Source organism: Lissotriton vulgaris, chromosome 7 (genome assembly GCF_964263255.1).
Source record: "Lissotriton vulgaris chromosome 7, aLisVul1.2, whole genome shotgun sequence".
Taxonomy (NCBI): domain Eukaryota; kingdom Metazoa; phylum Chordata; class Amphibia; order Caudata; family Salamandridae; genus Lissotriton; species Lissotriton vulgaris.
Genome location: NC_141695.1, coordinates 11268688 through 11288615, shown reverse-complemented (window position 1 = coordinate 11288615; position 19928 = coordinate 11268688). Strand labels below are relative to the sequence as shown.

The 19928-nt window shown below is 42.6% G+C and overlaps 1 protein-coding gene across 1 annotated transcript in view; it reads left to right on the top strand.

Moving 5' to 3' along the window:
• The window catches only part of LOC147700507 (uncharacterized), a 30561-nt gene extending 11746 nt beyond the window's left edge, over positions 1–18815 (top strand). Inside the window, exon 2 of the mRNA XM_086929658.1 lies at positions 14726–18815. Coding sequence (XP_086785784.1) covers positions 15224–16543 — 1320 coding nt within the window. The 5' untranslated portion in view covers positions 14726–15223 and the 3' untranslated portion in view covers positions 16544–18815. The remainder of the gene's footprint in view (positions 1–14725) is intronic.
• Positions 18816–19928: the final 1113 nt, after the last annotated feature.

Genomic DNA, 19928 nt, shown 5'->3' with positions numbered 1-19928 from the left:
GAACTTACGAGAGAAAAATAGCTGAAATAGTCCAAACGGGGAAGAGGAAATGTTCCGTACAGAAATGAACACAATAACAACTGCAGTAATGAAAATGTAGTTCAATATTCTTGACAGCGCAGAGAACGAGGAGGGTCCTTCTAGGAGAAACAGTCTAGGAATCCTAGGCTTCCCGGAGTAGATGGAGGCAACCTCACCAGGATGATTTCTGAAAGAATGGATCCTTCAAGAGCTAAAACCCTAGGGTCCATCTGCTTTGTCCATGGTAGAAAGAGTACTCCGAGCCCTGGTCTCCAGACCTCCATCTGCAGCTCCTTCTAGAGCACTGATCGCTAAGTCCCTCAGTTATAGAGAGAGAGAGACTATATTTTGCAATGTCAGAAAAGTAGATATGCCTCCGTATACAAACCACAATATTGCCATCTTTCCGGACTACACAAGAAGGGTAGAGACTCAGCACAAGTTATTTATGGAGGTCCAATAAAAACGTAGAGAGTTGTATTTAAAATGTACGCTGCTGTACCCAGTGCGACTCAGGAAATAAAAAAAGTTGTTTCTTCAGTGAACTAGAGGTGGATTGGAATTGGCAAGACTGGGAGGACAAAGGACAAGCATACCAAAACTGCCATAAACACCATGGTTCATCACTGAGAAATCGAAGTGAAGCCGAAAAAAAGTATTACCCAGGGCACACCAAAGCAATTTTCTTCATAAAGACAAACTCCAAAAAAACAAGTGACTTATCTAGCTGCAGATTTCTCACCTTGTGAATACCCACAGGCACCATATTCGATCAGGAAACTCGAAATGCAGTGATCGTGTGTGCGAGTAGGTGGCGCTGTGTGGCTCTGCACCACATTTGTTCTGATCCAGAAATCATTAACTGACCCACATATAAGCGCCACACTTGCGTGCTGCCATCCGATCCTTTCTTTCCATGCCGTCAGATGCTAATTCGGATCTCTGCTCCTCTTTTCTTCCTCCCCTTGAAGAGAATTTCCTTATGAATACAGGTCTAAATCCTTGCAAGGGCATCCGTAAACAGATGTCTGTGACCCATCACCACTAGGTGCGCCTCTGGGGTTCAGGTTCAGCAGGAGATTCCAAGGCCTGCAGTGACTGTCCTCTGTTGAACCCAAAAACCATTGAAGGCGGTGAAGCCAAGCGCCACGTACTAAAACACCAAAAGGATCCACGCAGGTTCTACTCCCGGTCACATTTGAGAGGGAAGGCCCACTCCTGCTCCCAAAGTTGTTCCCACCCCAGATCTTTACAGACGGTCTTCGGACAAGTCCAAAAAGAAACCCATGGATAATCTCCAAGAAACAATAGATGAGATGTGCATGAGTGGACATTAAGTGAACTTTCTGCAATATGAGCTGACAAAGCAAACCAGCATTTACAATGCAATAGGTCTCACCTTTGTTGGAGTTTGAGCTATTTGCATTGTAAATGGCATTTTTTTGTTTCAGATTACTTAAAGAAAAAAGTGCACACTATATATACCATATTATAAGCTTTTATAGCAACTCTACAGTTAAGTTATGGCTATGTTAAAATAAAGGGGTGCGATTGGATGAATGAAAATTCAAAAAAGGATCTTAAAATGCAAGATGGGTATTCCCTGTCACCTGCTACACATTCTATCGTTCAATAAAAATACATGTCTAAAGAGCACCTATATTGAATGTGAAACCTGCGAACTTCAGGAAAGACACATAGGGGTTCATGTTTCAGTATTTATACATACACATACATTGTGTTCTAATTTACCATTTTAAGATTGTTAGACACCCGGATTGGAGGGCTAAATTAAAACAAAAACTGTAAAGAGCGTGCCACTAAATATTGTTTTCTTTTTGAACAAAGGAGCAGCCCCATATGAAATTTGAAATCAAGCAGGATGTGGGAGAAAGAACGAAGGGGGCCGAGGGAAGAGTAAAGTCGCATTGCTGAGCGGCAGGAGTAGCAAAATAGGAGCTGACTTTGCTGCATGTAAAACTAGTGGTAGGACAAAGTCGCCTGCTCGCGTGTACTGCTGCGCTCGAGGTGGTGGGGAATTTAGGACTGCTCCTGCCACCTTCCAGCAAACCCATATTTACAAAAAATAATGCCGCAAGCAGCGCAATTCCAAGATCTACCCGGATACCACTATAACCCATCACCAAGCAATGCACCCATCAGTCTGCTCCCAGCGTGCTGCCCTTTCTGACGGACACCTCTCTACACACAACAGCATTCACGTCAGTGAACAGGAGAGCCGGAGCCGTACCGGGCACGCGGGTTCTGAAAGGGTGGGAATGTGTTATTCAAATGCATTTAACACAACATCATATTGGCATGCAAGGTTTCCAGATTTTTAGAGGTACGAGCTGCCTTTATGACAAATGGATGTTCTATTCCAGCCTGTGCACTTCCTGTCAACCACTTTAAACTGGTATTTTGGTCCCATTTGTTTATTCGAAATGGGCCAAGACTGCAACTCCCAGAATGCGCCCGAGATGGCCGCCTGATAGGAGCTCCGGTCCGGAGCTCCTAGTGCTGGGGATCCCTTTCATGGAATTATCCCTGATAGCACGCACCACCATCGGCGAGAAAAACGAGCAACCGGACCGTAACAAGTGACTCGCCTGAAGTGCACCGCTTGTACCCGACCCGACTGAAGATCAGCTTCGCCTGTACCCGACCCGCCTGAAGATATCCACGCTTGCACCGGTACCGAGACCGGAACGATGATGAGGACGCCTAGGAGGCTCCGGACAGACGACTGCATCCCAGTGCCCCCTTGAGTGTGGAGGTGCCCTGCTTGCCTGCAATCACCGCCGGCAAGTGATCAGTGTCACTGAAGCTGCCGGGGAGAGTAACAAGCGGACGGGAGTGGGTGTTTACAGACCCGGAGCGGGTGGATCAACGAGATCGGTGCACTCGGCACCCAGAACGGCTGTGTTTGTGTGCGTTGGGCAGCGTTTTCCGACGGGTTGCTGTGGAGACTGTGGAGCAACGAGAAGGGAGCAATGGGCAATTAAACAGCTCCGGGGTGCCCTGTCTGAGGCAGCGTTCCGACGAGAGGCTTCCCCCCCACCCCCCTCCCAGTGGATCAACAAGATCTGGGTAATTGGGCAGCTGGAGCGGCCCCGGTTCGCCCTGTTCTGTGTGTTCTGGGCAGAGTTCAGGCGGGAGGCTTCCCCCCCTCTCTCCCCGCCCAGTGGATCGGCGAGAACGGAGCAACTGGCATTGGGAGAAGCCCCGGTGTACCCTGTCTGTCTGTGTGTACTGGGCAAACACTACGCAACTTTGGAGGTGCCGGATCTGGGCAGCAGCGTCAGTAAAGACTCGGAAGGTAACTGCACAATAGCTACCACGCTAAATAATCATGCCGATTTCTCACTCTGCATACTGCACGCAAAACTACTTGAGCAGCGGCAGGGACGACTCGGAAGGTAACTGCACGCAAATCTTTCTCCTTAAATTACTCATGTCGGTTTCTCTCTTGCTGTCCGGAAAAATGCTACTTTAAACAAACATGCCGGCTTTTACCCTATGCCCGGAATTTCAAACTGATATCTGTGTGCTTTTTATTTTCCGCGGGCTTTGCGATGGTTACACTCTCCATTGTCTAATATGGCTGGGGCCATAAACTGGAGCAATAAATCGCCTCCCTGCCCACAAGATGACCATGAGGCTACATACCAACGAGGGCAGGGATCAGCAAGTCAGAGATAAGCCTCTCTCTCTCTCCTCACCATCTAGCAGCATAGAAGCTGAACTCTATCCTCCCCTTTAAGCAACACGGAAGATGGACTAACTCGACCTACCCAGAGTAGAAATGGAAACTGAACTCAACAATCACTACAATTTGGCTGCCATATTAGACTGGTCTCTCTCCTTGTCGGCCATCATGAGCTAGTCTTTTTCACGATTTGACCACACTCTAAAAACTGGCCTCCTTAGACTATTTTTCAACTAGCGAATGTCTGCCTTTTATCTCTATATGGCGTGCCTCTTCTACTAACGTTTTTCTTCCACCATTTTAGTGACCTCTCACTGTCCTTTTGACTTTCCTACTGTCTCTCTTATTGCCTCTGACCAGTATAGGCCTAGAGTATATCCATCTTTATCTCCTCCTCTTGTGATTCTATCTCTTGTACATTTGCAATTTTTTCTTTCTTTACTATTTGCACCTTTTGTAACGCGTGTAATCCTAAGTCAGCTGAAATTCCAGGAGCCTAGTCCCGACAGCTCGACGACTTTCGGAGGGCTGGATGAGGTCCCCCGCCACACGGCGGAGGAGGGCACTGGACATCGAATGCTCTCACTGTCCTTTTGACTTTCCTACTGTCTCTCTTATTGCCTCTGACCAGTATAGGCCTAGAGTATATCCATCTATATCTCCTTCTCTTGTGACTCTATCTCTTGTACATTTGCAATTTTTTTCTCTTCTATTTGCACCTTTTGTAACGCGTGTATCCCTAAGTCAGCTGAAATTCCAGGAGCCTAGTCCAGACAGCTCGATGACTTTCGGAGGGCTGGATGAGGTCCCCCGCTACACGGCGGAGGAGGGCACTGGACATCGAATGCTGGCTTATGTAAAGCGCTCTGATAACCTAAACGGTTCAAGATCTTGAAATGTGCAACGTAACTGATTCTATGTAAACTGTTGTGACAACATGTAACGGAACTGGTGCTATGTAAAGCGCTCTGATAACCTTATCGGTTCTAGTTCGCGCTATAGAAAACTCTAAAAATAAATAAATAAATAAATGCAACATGTTGCCGCATGAAAGCTCAGGACTGAAGCCGTCTTGCAGCCCTATTTGCTAACAAGCCTTTATCAACGTTTATTTTTCATTAACAATAGAACTGTAGCTGCCTTCTTGCACCCTTTGAAATGGTCTGAGTTGAATAGGCACTTTACAAGTAACTAAGATATTTGTAAACTTTCTACATTCATACATTTCCATGTCAAAGAATTGCGTCGCTTCCCTAGTTTGTTCGTCAAGACTTTGCCAATGCTGTATACTTGAAGGTAGAATGAGTACTCGTAATTTCGGTAACTTGCAATGCCCAGCACGCCGCAATGAGAACTAGCCAGGGTGAAGCTACTGACTGTCAGCACAAACCTATAATAACGTGTCACAGGTGAAGTAATTCATTTATTTGTGTACCACACATTGCATGATTTTCCACCCCAGGGACAATAAGCTGAAGTGAATTTCCCAAGATCACACAATGGGATCAAATACATATTCTAACGCAAGTTATTTAACTAGAAATTCTTCAACTTAACATCTTCTCTATTCCCTAAGTGAACACGAGGAACAGTGATGAGGCACGACATTCTAAGCGCCTTGACACCTTTGGGTAATAGTTTGCGCTCTATAAATTGCCTTTTCATTTAATTTGATTTCATTATTAAAGGGCCGACATATGATTTGCCTACAGGCGTTAATTCTGAATGGCTGGGGGTTGAGGGAGAGTCAGTCGCATGCCGGGTGCGCCCAACACTTATTCTACTACAGGAATACTAATCTTGACGCCCTGCCGGGGTCAATTCGATTAGTGGCCAATCTACATTACTGCTTTCATCAACCTCAATAGGATGAACCACTGAATCAGTCGCATCTGGCTCTTGACAGGCTCGGCCACAGACCACCCAGTCTGTTTGGAATCACACCCCTGGTCTAAATAGTGTATCGACTTCTAAGGATGACAAGCTGGAGCAGGCCCCCGACAGACAGCCACTCTATCTTAGTCCTGGCGCTTTTTCAGAAAAATTGCTCAGTCTATAAATCTCCCAGTTTCCCTGAGTAAGATATCATAGCTGTCAAGTAGATTTATATCACGAAAGCACACTTCTGCTATCCTTGCTTTGAAGCTGACAGACCTGTGCATTATAGGACAGGTAGTTTCGTTTCTAACACTATACGCATGGGCTCAAAAATCCCAGCATGCAAAGTGCTGTGGCTACAAAGCCAAGGCTGGGGCAGCTGTCATACATAGCATTGTGGCCCCCAGGGAACTATAGCTTATGCGCTCAGTGTGGGGCTGTACTCCCACAGTTGGCTGCAGCGCTCCAGTAAAGAGAACTGACAGACAGGGTATCACTTGTCGCACACAATACCCACACCCTCGGGGACCTGTCCTCCGGTAACAGAAGAAGTGCCCTGAAACCTAGCCACTTGGGACACTACAATAATTCACAGAATAACAAAGTGCCCCGTCCCACTGTCCTACCTGGCTGGTCTACGGGCTCTGAACAATCCGGCTGTCTCCTCCTAGCTACCTTCCCCCTGCAGCACATCCACGGCAGGCTAGGGGATGCTGCCTGCTTCCTTCGGTGCTACATCCCCCTGCATCTCTGAGAGCCGATTGTCCCAGGCCGCGGAGCGCAGTCAGCCAAGACCCTCCTCGGAGCAACGGTAAGACTGGAGGAGCATCAGGCATTGGATGCATAATTCAGCGTACACAGTGTAGGCGGGCAGCACTCGGTGTCACCGGCCTGGGAGTCTGGCCAGGGCACCCACTTGCCTCCTGGGCCTCGCGGTGCGTCCCACAGCTTGCCCGGCTGCAGCAGAGGCCCCGGGCCAACCCGTACCAGGCTTGAAGGCTGCATACAGCCCTGTATTCACCCAACACGCTGGTACCAGCAGTTGTACCTTCATAGCACATGTGTAAGAGCAGGGGGTTTGGAGGATTCATGTTTATAAATAACAGGAGTTAAAACAAGGCTCGGAACGTGTTATAAAGCGACCAGCGAAATCCCTTGCTAGTTAATGTTCAGCAGGAAAACAACAGCATTGCCTCTGCGAGCGAAGCTGGCTTATAATTTTGTTCCTAATGACATTTTAATGAATTTGGGGCCAGAAAAGAGCTATATCCCAGACGACAGTACTTTGGAATATGTTTCAGGAGTACCACATGATATCACAGGTAAATGAGAGGGGAGGAGAGGACGGGTTGTAGAGTATGCTACCTTATAAAAAACAAGCCCACGAATGGTGCGCGGGAGGTGTGAAAGTGGCACCAAACAAAACACGGCTTCTTTCATTTAGTTGCTTCCCTGAGAAATGGATCCAAATAAAAAGAACAAGCCTGCAAGTTGTGCGCTGGCCACTGCGAGCCATGTGGTTTCAATTATCGCCCCCATGTCTGGGTACGATAATTGAAACCACATGACGGCCGGTGCGCGTAACAGACACCAATAGGCCAAGGGTGGAGGAATGCACCCTCATTTGGCCTATTGTGTGTTCTCTCGCTAAAAAACACGCCCGCAAAGCCTAATAGTGGGCCCCTAAAGGAAAATCACACGCTCGTGCGTGTGCCATTCCTAGGGCAACTTCTGAAACCCCATTTTTACCTACTAAATGTCTTGCTCTGCGCACTGCAACGCTAGGCGCGAGACCTAAAAAGGAGGGGCTGGGGACCAACGCAACAGGAACCTCATATACACAACACAAAAAAAAATAACAAAAGAACCGTGTGAGACGTACAGATTAGGCTGGGGTCGTATAATCTACGTTGTAGTCACACGGCTGATTACAAGTTGACTGATGGGGAAAGTCTTGCTAAATACAGGAGAAGATCCTGAGTCTACTGACGACAGTCTGTAAATTAAGTGTAGGGCTCACTAGCTAATTCTACTTTGCTAACCATATTAGCCAAGTTGGGAAGGGTAGGAAGAGGGTGCAAGAGTTGGAGAATGAAACTATCAACTAAACACGGGAGGGAGGGTTGGGATTCTGAGGCGGGTTGAAGCAGGAACCAGAGCAGACTTGTACATGGCTTGGTGGGAATAAGTTATAGTTATTTTTGTTACATTGTAAACACCTGCCCAAGGAGGGATCTCAAAAATATTTTATATCTTATTGGTTAGTAAAATGGTCTATAGAGGTTAGAGTAGACCGCATCAAGTCAAGAACACAGTATTCTAAACAGACTGGACATTTTCTTGAGCCATGGCTGCGTAACTAGCTTATGGGGTGACAAAGGGACACACCGAAAGGTTGACATGCTTGGAATAAGTGGAGAAACTACTCTTATGGATTGTGAGACGTTTGCACACCAACCCCAAAGGGTTCATTCATGTTTACATCCAGTGATGGGGAGAGCCATGCTCCGGGAAACTACTTATAAATTGCTTATTACTCCAGATAAGTACTGGTATGGGCTGCCGCAGCGGTCCTAGTCTGGCACAGGATACTCTTGCTGACCCAGAAGGAAGATATATTCTAGCTCTGGGTATATGAGAGGTCAATGAAACTTGCCTGTACAATGGGTGTGTACCAAAAGTGGATGACCAAATGTGTTATAAGGACATACTGTGGGTGGACTCCTTATTTGGGTCCTAGATTCATCTGGGCTGGGGATCTAAACTGTGTTATAAAGATAGAATTGTGTGTATCAGATACCCACCAATTATTAGTGCAAAACAAGGTCTGCAAACCGCGTTGACAGAAATCGCGCGAGAGGCTGAACAAATAGACTCCAAGAAGTCAACACCCAACAGATAAAATATATTCTTACTAATCACATATCCACCACACATTTAGAAGAATAGAGTACTTACCAGGGAAGTGGGATGGTCTGGGAGGTTTGGAAACAAAATTTTCTCTCTGGCCTCTCACAGCTGCAATTACCTCTAATGCATGAACACAAGCTTGGCGCCTAAAAACGGAAGCTCGGGTGTTTGTAATGCACTTATGGGAATGTGTACATCAATTCTTCAACTCAACGAGGGCTAAAAAGAGAGCAGGACACTAGAGTTGGAGTGGGAGTCTTTTAAGGGTCCTCTTACAGTGGACTGCACATTTCAAGTTTCCCGAGTAGAAACCACAACTGGGGTGAACACTCAGTGAGAAAGACATAGAATGAATAGACACGGGAAGAGATGGTACTAGACCCAGAGAACCTGCAACAAATAGTTGATGTAAAAGAGCAGATAAAAGACCCATGGTCTAAGGTAGATAAAGGAAGCACATACACAATGCAGGCTCAGACTCCAGAGATGAGGTGACTGGTCAGTACTCATGGTTGGCTGGTCATTAAAGAGACGTTCCACTCACACATATTAATGTGACGCGAAACAGGCAAAAGACATAATCAATAGAGTTGGGATGAATGACAAAAGTACAGATAATTATCAGGAGGATATAGACAATTTCTGATAATAAACAGGCACATCATAGCAGGGTATTTGGACACAATAACAAAACCCAGGCTAACAGCAGAACAGTGCAAGCAATCAGAAGCAGCCTTCATCAGAGATTAGATCAAAGAAGCTGTTCTAGAAATGCAAAAAAGGACAACTGGAGGTAATAATGATTTCCCAGCAGACCCATACCAGACAGTACCTGAAATACTAATAGGTGGACTATTTAAGGTGTATGACGAAGCGTCCACAACAGACTTCCTTCTTCTATATGCGAAGCGCTAATGGAGCTAATCCCAAAAGTGAATACAAATCTAGAACTAACTCCCTCCTATCACCCGCTTTCAATGATAAATACGAGGTTACATTTCCTAGCAAGACAATAGTAAACAGGGCCTTGCAAGCAGTAGCTTCACTGGTCCATGAAGCGCAGACTGGATGTATTCTAGGTAGGAGTACAGTGCACAGTATAAGGTGGCTGGCGCACTCGGCAGTAAACGTGCATTGATACAATGGATTGCGATTGCATATGGTCAGCAATGGACGAGTGGGGTTTGGACCCAATTTTTAAAGCTGGGTTGAGTTTTTATGCATAGTGCCTTCTAAACGTTTTTAAACAGATGGCTGGATCTTGGAACTTTGAAAGGGGTTCCCGGCAAAGCTGCCCATTATCTGTCTTGCTGTTTGTAATATGGAGTCACAAACGGGTTGATTACGCACGTGCGTGGCACAATGGAGCACAGCAGTGGGCAGTAGAAGTATTTGTTGTCACTGTAAGCAGATGATGCATTGGTGTACTTGTAAGACCTGTTCACTTGGTTTCTCACCTTTGTAATGAACTGGACCGGTTCAAAGACGCATCAGGCCTGCTTCCAAATTGGGGTAAATTGAGACAATCAAACAAACAATGGTGGCTAGGGGACCCGCTTATCGCACAATTGCGTGTTGCTGTAAAAGTCAGAATACTTATCAAAATTGAGACTATTCCCTTCTGGTAGGTTCAAAGAAATGGACAAGCATGAATTACCAAATGTAGGTATAGAATGGGGACAAAAAAGCTTTCAGTACCTCAGCATGCAGGTCACAAATGACAGGCAGGTCTAACGCATACTAAATATGGGAAACTTTTTGACGGAGCTCAGGCGTTCAGTTGAGTTTTGGAAAACCCTTTTCTTATCGATCATGGGAGGAATATCAGTGGCCAATATATTCTTTCTACTTAGCTGCGTCTATATGCCATAGAATTCTATGTGCTCTATTCCGTTTAGAGTCTTTAAGGAAATGAATGGTACAAGCACTTAAACACAGGCATTTTAAGTGGGCCACATTGAATCTCACATGAGCGTTGACGTGGTGGGTTGGGACTTCGAAATGTATTTTTTTATCCTGTACTGACGCAATTAAAACATGTAGTGAGCTGATTTTACAAAATCCCTTAAGACCTGTGAATGGTAGCGTACCCCCCCGGGAATGTTACCAGAAGAATTTACGATGGGACAAAACTTACCAACTACTAATCCCTTATGTGGGAAGTCAAGGGGGGCTCTCTAGGAAAAAGCAGTTGAGAGGGTACTGAAGTGACCATCCTTTGCTCCTGACATTCAACCATGGTCCATAAAACAATAAAAAAATATAGTGACAAGTTTGTCACTAATACGCTGTTAAGAGGCAGGATGTAATACAATAGGAGGTTTTACAGCAGAACAACATATTCCTTACCTTGGCCGAGGCACAAGAGGTGTTCAGGTGGCTGAGCCCTCGAATCTGTAAAAGTAGCGCGCACGACTAGAGAAATCAGGAGGTCATTTCCAGACATGACTACCACAATGGCAACGATTCTCAATCTGACAGGAAGTAGACAATTGGTAACAAATTTATATACAGCACTCCTCCAAGATAGAGGGGAGCAACGATGGAAGCATGCAAGAGCTGGTCACTGGACCGCCCTGAACCATTGATGGACACAGACTGGAATAAAGCATGTGCACAAGTCAAAAAGCTTTCAGCCAGTGCACGTTTAGATTGATTCAGTTTTACTATCTCCACAAGACTTGTATTGCACCACAAATGTTAGCAAGTACATACCCTGGACTGTTCCTGGGCTGTAGTTGATGCAAATCCTTGATGGCTGACTGTCTATATATTGTATGCATGTGTCCAATTATGTTCGATTCTGGGCCACCATTGTAGAGGGACTTAATGAGGCCATGGAATCAATGCTGGATAGAGGTATACATTGATGGCTATTGGGAACCGTGGACATGAAATATCAATTTGTGGCCATAGGTACCATTCTAGTAAAAGACCCATCCATAGCTGTCCTCTTGGTTAGATCATCAGCACCCAAACATGATAAATGGAAAGTGGGCTTGATAAAGTGGGCCTGAGCCTATAAATAACATATTAAAGTCATTATGAAAGTTGACAAACTAAGGAGAGACCTGACACAATGGGCAGAAACGTTGGCATGACTGACCAACCTACTGGGCACTAGACCAGCATGAAAGATTTGAACAATTGAGCATGTATCAAAAGTATGAGTGAATAAGGAGAACCTGCAGATATCAAAGTATAAGGAATAATGGGCCACATGTACAAAGGAAATCGTTTCTGATTTCCAGTGGGTCGCAAATAGACCGATCTCATGAATATCAATAAGTTAGATCTCGGTTTGAGACTCATTGAGAACCATTAAAATCAAAGGGATGGTGGCTTGCTGGGGTCAGCTGAACACTGTCTGCGATTGCGTTTCAATAAAGCAATCCTTTTTGTGTTCTTCTAAGTGCAATTTGTTTTCCTTAAAGGAAAACAGGATGCGTTTCCAAAAGTTTTCTTTACATTTTTTAAAGAGAAGGCAATGGTCCATGGGACCATTGCCTACTCTTAATTTTCTTTTACAAACATTCACAAAGAGGAAGGGGTCCCATTTGTGAATAGGTTACCACTTACTTGAAGTAGGTAGTGAAATGCAAGTGTTTTGCGACCGCCTCTTGGCCGCAAAAGATTCACACATACCACTGCGATTCATTATTAGAAAGGGATGCCCTAAACACGCCCCTTTCTAATACCAAATCACAAATAGGGCTTTGTAAATTTGAAAAAGCCTTTTTGCCTTTGCAAACAGACGATTCTGTGAATTGGTCCATCAACGACCAGCGGTCCTCTGGAATAAACTCCCACCGGAACTTCGCCTGACTGTAGATTACCTAATGTTTAGGAAAAAGCTAAAAACCCACCTATTCCCAGTTTACTAACCTGACAGTTAGAATTTTACACTCTTACATGTGCCTGCACTCTGCTTTATCTTAGCCCCGTGATGTCCCAGGGGATGAATGTTGCGCTCTACAAGTACCTATAAATAAATAAATAAAAAGCCTTTGTACATGTGGCCCAATATGTTTAAGGCTTCTGCTAATTTGAAGGGCATACTAAAGAAATTATGAACGCAAACTCAGTTGTTAGTAATCTGTTTAATCAATCTTGTATCGGCTTCAGTAACTGCAGATTAATTATTTTATTTCCTATGTATGTTTTAAATTTGTGTAAATGTTCAATAAAATGAACATAAAAAAGGTATTGAGTAGTCCTAAATTCAGCTTATATTCTCATTATTGAGAGTTGGGGTAACAATCAAGTGATTACCCTGTCCTTACTTTGATCTATTCACATAAACATGTTTGCAAATACTTAAAATATATATATATTTATTTACTAGTTTCTCGAGCAAAGCAGTAAATGAATTGAATAAACACTGGTTAATTAAAAACTGTGCAGAAAGAAATATAGAGGGTACCTCTCCACTTTCAAACAAACACGACGACAGTTGAAGACTGTGATGCCATATCAGCCGTTCTTCTCCGACCCTCCCCCCTCATTGCAATCTTGTGTTTTGCAGTGATAGTAGCCGGGCGGCATCAGAGCGTACAGGCGACACTTAGTTTTGAGTTATCCCATCTCCCTATGTTTTCTTTCTGAGTGTGGTGTTGCATTGTGAATTTCTGTCATCTTTCAACCCACTCCCGTTGGGACTATCCTGTGTTCCTGTTGTGAGACGTGTGAGGATTGTGTAGCAGTTATGTAATTTTTTTAATGGGCCCCATATGTCTTTGGGGTGGAAGGTCCTGCGTAAAGTACTGCTAAACAGGTCATTGTTGATGTTGCTATATGTAAGGCTGTTTAACCAATCCTGTAACTTGGGAGCTGCTTTCTTCCCTCACCTGAGCGCGATTTCCTTCTTTGCCAACAACAGCCCCAGGGCGATGAATTTTCGGCACCCCTTCGGAAGGTTGACCACGTACCCTAGTAGTGCAGCTTCAGGTGTGGGCGTGATATACATGTCTACCATGTTTCTCAGTACTCTTAATATTTCTACCTGATATGTTTTGATTGTATCACAGTTCCATGTGAGATGTACAAAGTCAGCATGCGGGGCATCGCATTTCAAACAGAAGTGGTGCCTCGAGTAGTCTATCGTATGGAGTTTCTCTGGAGTGATGTATAGCCTGCGAAGGAATTTGAAGTGTATTAACTTGTGACGGCCTTTTAGGGAAATATCCTTTGTCTGTACCAGCACGCCTCCCACTGATCGTCCAAAATTGGATCACACAAATGACCCTCACATTGCCCCCGAATACTGGTGTCATCAACTGGCATAGCGTCCGCACATGCCCTGTATAGCTTGGGCGTGAGATGTTAACCCCCGTGCTCTCGATGACAATAGAGAGTGGTACAAATGGGTCTGGTTCAAGTGGGAAATTTGGCAGTAGCGGCCACATTGCTGAGAGCATCAGTTTAGAATAAATCTGTTAATGAAAGTCGCCTCCCCAAATTTCTCATCCTCTATGTTTGCAAATACTTAACAGGAATAGTAGATTTAGCTGATTTCCTTCATTTGGTAAAATGTCTTCATTTAATACTGTACACAGTATTTGACGCACCAGCTATGTGAAGATTCAAAATTTATAGTTTTCTGTGACATTTGTCAAATTAGCTGATTATTATTTTGTTTTACTCCTCTAAATATGTAGGGGCACCCAAGAATGTCTTTATATCTCCATATTCACAATGAAGGCATGAAACTGGTCATATTTGAATCAAGTACATCTCTTTATAGGAGCGCCATGGTTTTCTCCGTTTTTTCCACCATGCTCTGTTTTTTGTCTCAAAATGTTAATGAGCTATGATTTCAACAGTGCAAAATTTAAAGTGTATTTTTGTTTTGGGTTCCAACAATGTTCATTGTTTTGTTTGATTCGAATTCTTGAACTATAGGCCAGTGCAGCATTATAACTGATTTGACATTATAAAAACATGTTGCTAGAGTGCTCTGTGATCTTATTAGTGTGAACACTGCAGGATTCGGATCACACTGACTGATCGCACTAAGGTTGCTATGGTAAATGTTTGGATTTGGGGTCCACTAGTAAGAACTGGTGGAAGGGCGAAACAATGTTCATAGTACTTCCGTAATAGTGCTTTAAGTCTTGCACTTAACTAGCTCGGAGAAATAGTTTGGCATGTATACCTTTTTGTTTACAGGATAAAGCTAACAGTCTGACTCTCCTTTCAATCCATCAGGTCATCGGTGCAAGAGCAGAAATGCTGCTAAAAAGAGTCTGCTAAATTTCCAGAACGACTAAGGCATTGCAAAGTGCCACAGATGAAACTGAGCCGCCAAAATGTCAGAGAAGAATTTGACTATGAGCTATGAGTGGGTGAGCCCTACTTAATGTAAAAGAAGTTTGAGTTGCAGCAGATTCCATGATATACCAGTTGAACCGCAAAGTGGATTGGTAGAAACTGTGACCAATCAAAGGAACACATCCAGTCTCCAAAAGGCAGAAATCAAATCTGTAATCTACCATTCCTAAATTATAAATGAATTTGACACAAAGACAGATGTGTGCATTATAGAAGGGGTATGAATAAAGTATGCTGTTACTGTACTGTTTGTAATAGATTTAACTCAGAAGGGATTTTCTGGAAAATCAGTGAATGCAAATGGACAAGAAACAATTGCAGCACACTTTTTATGAGGAACGTCCGCGGGAAGGAATGTCTTACTAACCATAAAGAATGCTGGCAGTGAAACAGTGTGGGAAAATATTAAATTGTAAGGGAATCCCTATGATCCATGAGAATCCTCACCAATGCACAGATTGTGGAAAGCGATTTAGACATAATATACATCTTTCAGTCCATCAGAGAACACATACAGGCGAGAGGCCCTATCAATGCACTGAATGTGAGAAAAGCTTCAGTCGAAAGGGTGTTCTTGTTATGCACGAGAGGACACATACAGGTGAGAAACCATATCATTGCTTTGAATGTGGAGAAAGCTTCAGTTACAAGATAGGTCTTACAGTCCACCAAAGAACACATACAGGCGAGGACCCCTTTCAGTGCACTGAATGTGGGAAAAGCTTCAGTCTGAAGCGAAATCTGAGAATCCATGAGAGAACACATACAGGAGAAAAACCTTTGACCTGTTCTGAATGTGGAAAATGCTTTAGTGATAAGAAATCACTTATCTACCACGAGAGAACGCATACTGGTGAAAAACCGTTTAATTGCACTGAATGTGGAAAGCGGTTCAGAGAAAAGGGGCATCTTAATTCACACGAGAGAACACATACAGGTGAGAAACCTTACCACTGTATTGAATGTGGGAAAAACTACGGTCACAAGAACTCTCTGACAATACACCAGAGAACACATACTGGTGAGAAGCCCTATCAATGCACCGAATGTGGGAAAAGCTTTGCCCAGAAGGCAAGTCTTAATAAACATGAGCGAATTCATACAGGAGAGAAACCGTATCAGTGCAGTGAATGTGGCCAAAGTTTCATTGAAAAGAAAAGACTGAATGAACATGAGAGAATGCATACCGGAGAGAAACCTCACCATTGTGTGGAATGTGGGAAAAATTTCAGTAGAAGGGACAAACTTATTATCCATGAAAGGATACATACGGGTGAAAGACCTTATCAGTGTCCCGAGTGTGGAAAATGCTTACGGTATAAATTAGATTTCCTGGTTCATAAGAGAACACATACTGGTGAGAAACCTTTTGAATGCACTGAATGTCGGAAAAGATTCAGCTGGAAAGCACACCTTGCTATCCACCAGAGAACACATACGGGTGAGAAACCATATGGTTGTGCAGAATGTGAAAAATCCTTCAGTGACAAGCGCAATCTTCATAGCCATGAAAGAACACATACTGGTGAGAAACCTCATCAGTGTACTGAATGTGAAAAAAGCTTTGGTCGCAAAGAACATCTTACTAATCATCTGAAAACACATTTAAATAACCGAATCAATCCAAAGAAGAACAAATCAGCCAAGTCTAAGCCATACTCTCAAAAATTAAAGCAAGATGGAAAAGTAATTTGAAGTCTGATTTTAGGTGATACCAAGAAATAAGCAGAAGTACAAAGGATTGCTACCCAGCCTACACTGTCAATCATTCTTACAAAAGAGGAAATTGTTAAAAGGTAAAAAAAAGGTCCTTTCCAGAAAAAATAATCATGGGTATGTAACACATATATATTGGACCAGTGAGCACTTGAAAGAAGACAATGTGGTGTTAAAGAACACACTTCTAGACTGTATTGAAAAAGAAAGAAACCGAAATAGAGATCCGCCAACTACAGATTTTACCAGAAAGTAAAGGTACACTAACAATTAGGACCACATTCAGAAAATAAAAATGGCACTTAAACTCATTGGAAGGGATTCAGGGGACACCACTAAAATAAAAATGTCTCCAAAACTTAATCGATCAGTTAATTACAAATAAAATATTAACATCAAAGAAGCATGTTAGAGTAAAGAAAAAAACAAACACAACCCATATCGAAGCACAGAATAGACTAAGAGCCGATATGCAGCGCTTTATGCGAATTTGAATAAAACTGGGACATCTACATTCCTGAAGAAGATTGAGGTATTTAATCAAGAAATCTTTCCCTCAAATAAAGACCAGGAGTTCACTATGGAAAACTACCTGTTCAAAGGAGATCTATAGGGCACTTGCAAAAAAAAACAAATTATAAAACAAGACATAAAAGGAACTTGAACTGTTGTATAGGAAAGTATGAAAATCCTGTCATGTAATGTTATTCTAAATAGCTGAGCCCACTGAGTGAAAGAATATATATCTAAATTCAAGTTTGATATAAGGGCAAAGAAAAACAAAAGAAATTCTAGAACACTTTAAAATGGTCTCAAGTTGGAAACAGCAGTCCTGTCTGATACACCATGTCTGTGTCAAATAGGGAACATACATCAACTTGGCTAAGAACAGAAAAAATATTTTTATTCCCAAAATTAGTCTACTACACATCGAAACTCCAGACCTGTACCCTAGTGACCCAAAACGTATATAAATAACATAATACTGACTGGATATACACACCCACAGTGTCCAATACCACTATTGTAGCAGAACAGAAGAGAAACTACAGCCGATATTACAGAACCCAAATCTGGCTAATGTTTAATTAATCCAACACACAATCTCCCTTTTCGGGGTGGGGGCAAGTGATTCTCTTCCTTTCCCTTCAGTCTCCCTACTCTACCTATACACTCACAAGGAAAAAGGGAAAGGCAACCTCATCAAGACGCAGACCAACATCATTTGATGGAGTGGAAAAACAGTTTTTTCTCCAAAATAATTGGGGAGATTAATTTACACCCTCTAACCCCATTGGGATAGGGATCCGCTCAACACAAAAATGATAATTAAAACCACCTAGGAGAATGTTTTAAGTTTTATTCTTAACTTCTCCTGGCAGGGTTAAAAACAGTATCTTGCAGGTGTATTGGCTGCTTAGTATCCGTACCCCTCTTACATATAGAGTTGTTAGACTATCAACACGTTTTGGCCATCCTTGCGCCCCTGCCAGGACTGCTTGACATTCCTTATCAGAACAGGGATTTGGAAAAAGCTATATACCTAATGTGAAATTGCTCTTTTAAATCTCTTTGATACAAAACGAAGACAGTAATGAAATAATTGTGTTATTGAATATGGAGAGGGGTCTAAGACAAGATAATTCCAACTTTATTATTTACGTACCCAAATATATTGTGATTGCAGGAAAGTAAATACAGCCCTTTATAGCAGAAAATGTGGACCTATAGGACATAGGATTTGATTGCATGTTTGTGGTTATTTATTTTCCTAATGTTTATGTAAGCCATAGGCGAGATGTCATTTTGGGCAGACTTATTGCAGGTCATATTATTCATGGGTACTAGATTTGTGCAAGGGTTTGATTTGATTTATTATTATTTTTTTTCAGAGCTAGACCTTGAGGGCTCTAGGTTTGTGCCATACGGTAAAAGAGTAACATATAAAGTTACATATTTCTATTATTAATTTGTTTATTCCCCAATGTGAGATAACATTTGGTGTGTTGCCCTGAGATAACATACGTACTGTAAATAGATTTGCTGCTGACTCGTTACATACAGCGTATGATGTACTGAAAATAAGTTTGGATCCAGGGTTTGTAATGCTATTTATTTTTTTTAAAACACAAGTGTGTACTTATTTAAAAGAAACTGTGTATTGGGTCACAGTAACTGTTGTCCGCTATTGGTATTGCAAATGAAGATTATGTACCAGGCAATTTATTAAATATGCATCAAATATTTTGAATTGATCATTTCGATTGAATTAATAATAATTAACGGTGGGAAAATCATTACATTGGTCTTGCTGCATTTAGTTTCTTATACAACAACCATTGGCAAAGTCAATTGGTATGGCCTTTTGCCTTTGATATATAAAAACCACTTAAAAATATACATACATGAAGGTGGTGGTGCTTTTGCATGTGTGGTGTATTGAGAAGGAGAATTGAAGAACAAGTCAAAGAATGAATGTTTGGCTGAGTGTGGAAACAGCATCTTCAGATATGTGAAAGAGCCAGATATGTTGACTTTGTGAATACTTGTTTTAATTGTGCCTCCTGTCTGGTGTATATGCCTATTTCTAAGCACTCTGAATCCTTTCAGCGGTGGAAATAAAGACATAGATTGAGTCTTTTTCTCTGGGCCCTGGGGCAGAGGTGGTTGCTGGGCAGTATCGGCCATGAATATTGTTGTTTACCATTTATAAAGCAGGGCTTAAGATACTCTTTTATTCCATTTGCATAGCCAGATCCCTCCTTTTATCACTCTTCACCCTTTAAGGGTAGTGACTGCGAGCAGTGAATGCTAACTTTTAATATGTGGTGGAAGAACCAGAAGTTAGATGCAATGTGACACTGTAAGTAAGTATATTTATTGTTCAAGTTAATTAAAACCCATTCAAATAATAGTAAAATCTCTGCTATAAAATCATACATCTAAAAACAATTGTTAAAACATCATGGTAATCAAGTTCCATCAATGTCTAAAAGGTTTATAAATATTAATAGGTTAATTGTTACAGTCACCACATTTCACAGTCTCTGTTGGTAATGTTCTACATACGTGATGCAGCCAAAGTAAGGAATGTTATTGTGCAGCCAATGATTTTATTTGACAGATCCCAGAAGCCTAAGGATGTAGCGCCTTTAATTGTCCTTACTCTATTCTAAGGAAACATTGGTTTTAAGTACTAGCTCCTTAAGTAGGCGAAACTGGACGTAGACATAAGATACGTTCACTTATTTCCATGTAGCCATGCCACAAACTACATTTCCTATCTGTATTTTCAGACTGTGACGATGATCGTTCAAATTGTAATACAGGATTATTATGCAGTCTGAATCTTATAGCTTTTTTA